Source organism: Leptosomus discolor, chromosome 7 (assembly GCF_034619465.1).
Source record: "Leptosomus discolor isolate bLepDis1 chromosome 7, bLepDis1.hap2, whole genome shotgun sequence".
Taxonomy (NCBI): Eukaryota; Metazoa; Chordata; class Aves; order Leptosomiformes; family Leptosomidae; genus Leptosomus; species Leptosomus discolor.
The window spans coordinates 34,862,421-34,869,073 of NC_141397.1; the positions used below are offsets into that span (position 1 = coordinate 34,862,421).

At 47.0% G+C, this 6,653-nt stretch overlaps 1 protein-coding gene across 1 annotated transcript; it reads left to right on the top strand.

Annotated features, from left to right (window-relative positions):
• Positions 1-298: 298 nt before the first annotated feature.
• IGFBP1 (insulin like growth factor binding protein 1) lies at positions 299-5,546 on the top strand. Its single transcript, XM_086468545.1, has 4 exons — positions 299-710; positions 2,267-2,445; positions 4,124-4,252; positions 5,415-5,546. The coding sequence occupies exons 1-4, from the start codon at positions 299-301 to the stop codon at positions 5,544-5,546; spliced, it is 852 nt and encodes a 283-aa protein (XP_086324671.1).
• Positions 5,547-6,653: the final 1,107 nt, after the last annotated feature.

The following is a 6,653-nucleotide window of genomic DNA, read 5'->3' on the forward strand; positions in this document are numbered from 1 at the left end:
CAAGGGCAGGGAGGTGGGGGTGAGGGAATAAAAGCATTCCTGCATGTCTAGAGGGAAGAAAAAAAAAAAGATAAAGGGGGAAAGTGAAAGGGGAGGGGAAGCGCGGGCTGGGTCTTGAACCGCCAGTGAAATGGTGCTCCCCCGGCCCTCCTGTTCAGATAATAGTTAACTCGGGGTTAAAGATTAACAGCCGGGCCAAGCACCGTATAAATGGCCCGGGCGAGCGGGATGCAGCCGAGCCACCGCCCGCCCCCGGCCCGCCGCGCTGCCCCCGCCGCGCTCCCTCCGCGCCGCCGGCATGAGCGGCCGCCGCGCCCCGCCGCCACCGCCCCGCCGCTGGCTGTCGGCCGTCTTTCTCCTCCTCCTGCTGCCGCCGCTGCCGCCGCCGGCCCTCCTCGGCCCCTGCCTCGCCGCCCCGGCACCCTTGCAGCCCCTCCGCTGCGGCCCCTGCGCCCCGCAGCAGCTCGCTCTCTGCCCGCCCGTCCCGCCCGCCTGCCCGGAGGCGGCCCGCCAGCCCGGCTGCGGCTGCTGCCAGACCTGCGCCCTCGGCCCCGGCCAGCCCTGCGGGGTCTACACGGCCCGCTGCCGCCGGGGGCTCCGTTGCCACGTGCCCGCCGGGGAGCCCCGGCCCCTCGCCGCCCTCATGCGGGGGCAGGGGACGTGCCTGCCCGCCAGCGAGGCCGGGGGGACGCTCACGGCGGAGCCGGCAGGTACCGGGGGGGCGGGCGGGGGGAGCCCGGGAGGCGCCGGGGCCGGTGCGGGAGGTCGGGAACGCTGGGAAAGGAGGGAAGGCGGGATACCTTTTCCAAGAAAACGTGCTCCGAGCCGCGGGAGGTGCGAGGCATCCCGCTGCGGAGCGCGGAGGTGCTGGCAGCAAGCAGGAAAACCCCGCGGCGCAGCAGTAGGACGTGCAAGAACAGTCAGAATAAGGTTTCTGGGAAGCTGCTGGCAGTTCTTCTTTAGAAGCAAATGGCAACTGGAGTAGGACAAATGTTTTCTAGACTTTATGTCTATCTCCAGAAGTCGTGATGGAGAATGAAGAGACCTAACCAGGCTTTGTGCCTGGCTTCGTTTCATGAATAAAGCATATCTGAAGGGGTGCGGTGCTAGCTAAGCTCTCTTTGAGCAAAAAGACATACCAACCGTCTTACGCTACATGATGATCAGGAACTTCTTCAGTGTTATTTAATTATTTTAAAATTTATCAGCATTATTTTCACCATCATTACTGCTATGTTCTTGCAGTGGTGATTAAGGTAACTCAGTAGCATGACATAAAAATAACTCGGAATAACAATGGCCATTGGTGGCTGTAAGTGGAGTCTCTTTTGTACTTGAGGAGGCAGGGAGGCGAGAGAACAGCAACTGAACTGGGTGTTTAAGCCTCCTGCAGTTAAAAAGGTTTAGTATTTGCTTTGATTTTATTCTTTCATTGGTTTCATTCTTTCTTTCATTCCCTCCTCAATTTTCCACCTCCATTTTTTCTTAAACATTGTCAAAGGGAAAAACCGGGTGTTTCTTAGTCCATTGGATGATTGTTTACAGCATCGATCCAACAAGTTATTTAGACACACGTCAAACTTTTATCCCATGATGAGTGCCTGCAATTGCAAAGAGCTTCTCTTGCTTCTGGTGGGAGAGTTCACACGCACTGAGTTAGGCGCTGGCGTGCAGACCAAGATCAGGCACATCCAAGCAGCTTCTGCCAGTACCCATCTATTTGATCTGCTGCAGCCCCCTGTGAGCTGCTGCTGGCTCCTGGGAATTGCTGCCCCTTCTTATATGTAAGGCAAGTCACAGAACAAAGTACAGGATGCCGGGGGATGATCAGGTCTGGACCAGTTCCTCTCCTGAATAAAAAGTGAAGCACATCATGCTGACAAAAATCTAAATCCATTACAAGTTTCACTCCAGTTCTTCATTTAGCAAAGTCTTTACAACCTGCTGCAGTCAAGAAATTCTTTTCTTTTCTAACACACTGGCTGCAGTTTCATCTTTGGGATTAGTGTGATTGCGAAGGATCATAAAATAACCAACTTGCTAGAGAACAGCTGATGCGCCCTCCTATGAATTGATGCCAAAAGTTTAATTTGCTGTGCTGCACATGTCACTTATTACTCCTGCAAGAGCTAGTGTGGTGGATCTGTCTTAGATACTACTTTTTTCATTGTTGTTGATTCTTCTTCTTTGTCTTTACGTTTTTAACTTGGAGAAATACATGGAAAAGTCCACTGAAGATATTCACCTGAGTATTGTTCCTTTCCAGACTCTATTGAACCTGAAGATATGCCTTTGGAAAGCACAGAAGTGACACAGGATCAGCTGCTGAGCTACCAGTTGATGTTTCCCGTAGGCCAGGACAAATCCATCCCCTGGAATGCCATCACTGCGTATGAAAACATGAAAGCAAAGAGAATATCTGAACTCAAGAAATGGAAAGAGCAGGTGGGTTCCCTTTGCAAACCTTTCAGAGACTGTTTCAGTAGATGCTATTGATTCAGAAGGCGAAATGAAAATGTGCATGAAATTCTAGCAGCAACACTGGGTATTTTGGGTAGCCACAAAACAGACCTTTTGGAACACCTTCATCAGATGCTTGAGGAACTGGCAAAAGGGCAGAAGCAATAAAAGCAGGTGTGCATCAGATGTGTCCTACACAGACTCCATGCAGAGGCTGAATCTTTCTATGCATTTACAATCAGATTATAACATAGGCCCTTAATTTTCAGGGGCACATATTAAAGTCTTGGACTCCTTTTGTGTTTTAGTTAAAAAATAAAAAGCATTTGTCACTGGTCCAGCGCTCAGTGAAATAAAAGGGAGTCCTTATGTACAGTTATTGATGAAACACCAATGCAAACCAAACCGTCTTTCTTTCTGATCCCAAGGACACACTGTCAAGTAGATGCACGTAAAAAGACAACTCAGCAGCTCAAGTAAGCTTTTCCATTCGACACTGCTAAATCCAAGTGGGGCCTCGGGGTGTGAAGCCTTTGCAAGCAGGTCCGTGTTCCACTTGAGGGCACCAGAGAACCGCAGTTAGACCAGTCCCAGGCTGCCAGCACACCCGCAGCACGGGGCTGCGTTAGCCTTAGGCACCACAGAAGCCCGGTTTGTAATGGTCACAGACAAAATGCAAAAAAAAAAAAAAAAAAAAGAAAAAAGAAAAAAAGCCAAATCCTACTGACCAGCACCCCACCCTAGGAAGCCTCATTCCACACCCCGACCAGGACTTAATCACTGATTTTGTTTGAACTATTATACCCAAGTGGTGTTAGCTCCAGTTCTGATGTTTAGGCTTCTGCTTTTCTTGCCAGAGCCACAGATAAGCCCACTGGCTTGCACAGGGCCACTTATGTGAGGGGCTGACACGGGGAGGTCTTGCAAAAGCAGAGGGCATGATTATTTTTACTCTAAAGTAAAAATACTTGTTCAGTCACATCTGCTCCCCTTTCTCTCGTTTAAAACATGGTAGGTACTATCAATGCGCAGCAATTGCAACCTTGAAAAGGGGAGCGAGCAAATTGTGAAAATAATGACTTTTACGAACAGTTCTTCTTCCCCAGTTACAGGCACTTTGGGGTTGGGTCTTGGAGCCACAGGGGTGTTCTCTATTCTGCTTTGGCGACAGCTCTGTCCCGTACAAAAGATAACAAACATTCAGATGTTTGTTCTTGCACCCTCTATATATGTCTTGCACCTTTTCTCCATACATCAACAGAGCACAGGGCCATGGCAACCCAGAAAACGTGGCTAGTCTCACGTACACCAGCCTCCTAACGTGCACCTCCCCATAATAGGAGAGATTGTACCCTCTGAGCAGTAATGTGTTTACTTAGTACAGGTTAAATTTCCTTGTGTGGCAATTTACGGACTTAAATCCTCATGTTTCTGAGGACGGAAAGTACCTCAAAGAATAAAAACAAAGGCCTAAATGCGACACCAGAGTTTTCTGGCTATGCTCCTGCTGAAACAAGTACAAACTACATGCAAAGCAGCCTGGTGCAGATTATATGACTAATAAGTATTTTCAGCTTTTTGCCAGCTTTATACTGATTGTTTTTTGTTTAGCTGCCTTCTTTGTGATTTTGGTATCAACAACCTTTGCATGGTATTCCTGCAGGGACCTTGTCAGAAGGAGCTCTACAGAGCCCTGTATAAATTGGCAAAGGCTCAGCAGCGAAGTGGAGGGGAGATTTACAAATTCTACTTGCCCAATTGCAACAAGAATGGGTTTTACCACAGCAAACAGGTACGTGCCTTTTCCCCTGTCTGCTTGCTGCCACGCTGTGACCAGCCTGACACAGCCAACCCTTTCACAGCCCTCTGCTCCCAAATGCACGAGTTTGCAGCTGCTGGAAAAGCAGGTTGTGAACAGGGAGACTTAGGAGTGGGAGCAGATGGTTTGTCCTTCTCTTAAAAGTAAGCTGCGTGCTGTGTGCTGACAGCAATGGAGGCAGGAGTCTTTTCCATTCACAGAACAGGTGCACGCAAGGCCTTCTCCAAAATCTTTTAACCCTGTCTGTTCCCAGGCCAAATCAAGCTCCGTGTTTGCTAGCATAGTCCCAGTTGACATTAATCCATATTATCTACCCTACTGCCTGCAAAGCCCAGTGAATGTATAATAATCACCATGGAGAAAGGAGGCTCTCACCTCCCAGGCAGTAGAAGACTCACGCAGACATTGAAAAAAACTCTTTGGAGCAAAATTAGCCTTCTGAAAGTAGAGCAAAAATACAGATTTCTGCTGCCGATGGATTATGTTATATGCTCGTTTCCATTATAGCCTCAAAAAAAGCCATTGCAAGTTACTCTGAGAGTAATCTGCAAATCTAACTAAAGCTCCAAACCTCAAGCCACACCCTTGTAACCACAGGTCATACACACAAATTTAGTAGGGCTGCATAAATCTGTGTCACCGAGACTCCTTTTTTGGGGGCATGGCACCACTGTGTGACTCTCAAACATTGGGACCTGGGATCTAATCAGGCACAAACAGTTTAACACCCTCCCCAAGAAAAAAAAAAACACCACCCTATTTACCTCCTTGTGTGAAGAGAGACATTTCCAGTCGTTGCTCTCACCCTGCCAGCTCATATATTCTGCTTTCCTTTGGTTTCTCACACTGGAAGATATTGCTGGTTTCCACTGCTGTTTACTAAGGAGTGGGCAAACTGTTTTAAATCTGAAGTTGCTGTTACGGTAGCTAAGCTTGGGTCATGTCTCCCGAACCAGGTTTATTGGTCAGAGGCTCTGTCAGAGCAGGGGCCACTGCACTCAAAACAGGTCTGTGCAGGGCAGGTCTGCACCTTCTAATCCTAGTTCTGTCCAACACCTCCACTTGCAGTATCTCACAGATAGTCTTCTGCTTACAGTTACTTACTGTGTGTTTTGCTTTGCTGATAATTTTCTAGTGCGAAACTTCACTGGATGGAGAGTCTGCTGGATGCTGGTGTGTCTATCCAAAAAATGGAAGAAGAATTCCTGGATCTCCAGAAATGAAAGGAGACCCTGAATGTCAACAGTATCTCAGCTCACAAGAATAAAACTAAATGCATTTATTCACGTCAAGTTTTCTGTGGGGCCTGATCTAGTTAGGAGCCATTTCAGTCAGGAGCTGTTTCAGTAAGGTAGTTTTGTGCACCTGATTTTCAGCCTATGAGTAACCCCATAAAGTAGCTTTTTACTGCACTGGGATTACTCAGATGTGGGAGCAACAGATACAAACAACTGTAAGATCAAGTCCTATGATCTTGTATATTTTGTTTGTATAATATTATAGATACCCTCATATGTAAAGCTGTTGAATTATTTATTTCATAGTACATGTATTTTTGTCTCTGTTGTTACTAATTTATATCCTCAAATACTCATAACTTTATATGTAAATAATATTATTGCTCTTAAATGTATGCATCTTATGTTGGAGGAATGTTGCTACTTAAAACTTCAAATGGCATAACTCTGTTGGGAAAAATGGCTTGTAAACTTGCATTTTTTTACTATGTATTTATAGATGTAAAGCTGAATTTTAAAAAATTAGCTTTCAGTAGAGAACATGCTTAGAAACTTATTTAAAACTTGTTTTGTTTATATATCATGTTGCTTTTGCGCCTCTGTTTCAATGTCCAGCTGTTTTCTAAAAAAGAACATCTAAACCTTGATTATATACTGAAGCTCCTGATGGGACAGTATTTGTTTCTATTTTCCAAACATATGCACCAGATAAATAGCAAAACACAACAGGATGTTCTGCGCCACCTTTGACAGGTGTAAGTTGTTCACATGTTGACGTTGTCAGGTTAAGATGAGCTATTAAATAATGTCACAGTCTCTTGCATTTTGGCATGCAGGGACAGCACGGCAGCAGGTGGGAGCATAAAGGGAAACACACTTCTTGCAAATCTGCCTCCTGAACTCCTAGCTCCATTTTCCTGAAATGGGTTTTCTTCTTTTGTTCCCCCCTGACCCATTCCCCTTCTCCCATCCTCGCCAGTCCTGGCTCTGCTCTCTGCTCTGCGAGCCTTTGGTTTGGGTGAAGCAGCTGCCTCCAAGGGAAGTTATTGAAAGGTTTTCTGGGTAGGAAAGCTGGATGCCTTTCTCCCCTCAAAGGCCCGAGGCAGCAGTATTAGTGGCTAGAAAGAGCCATTTCC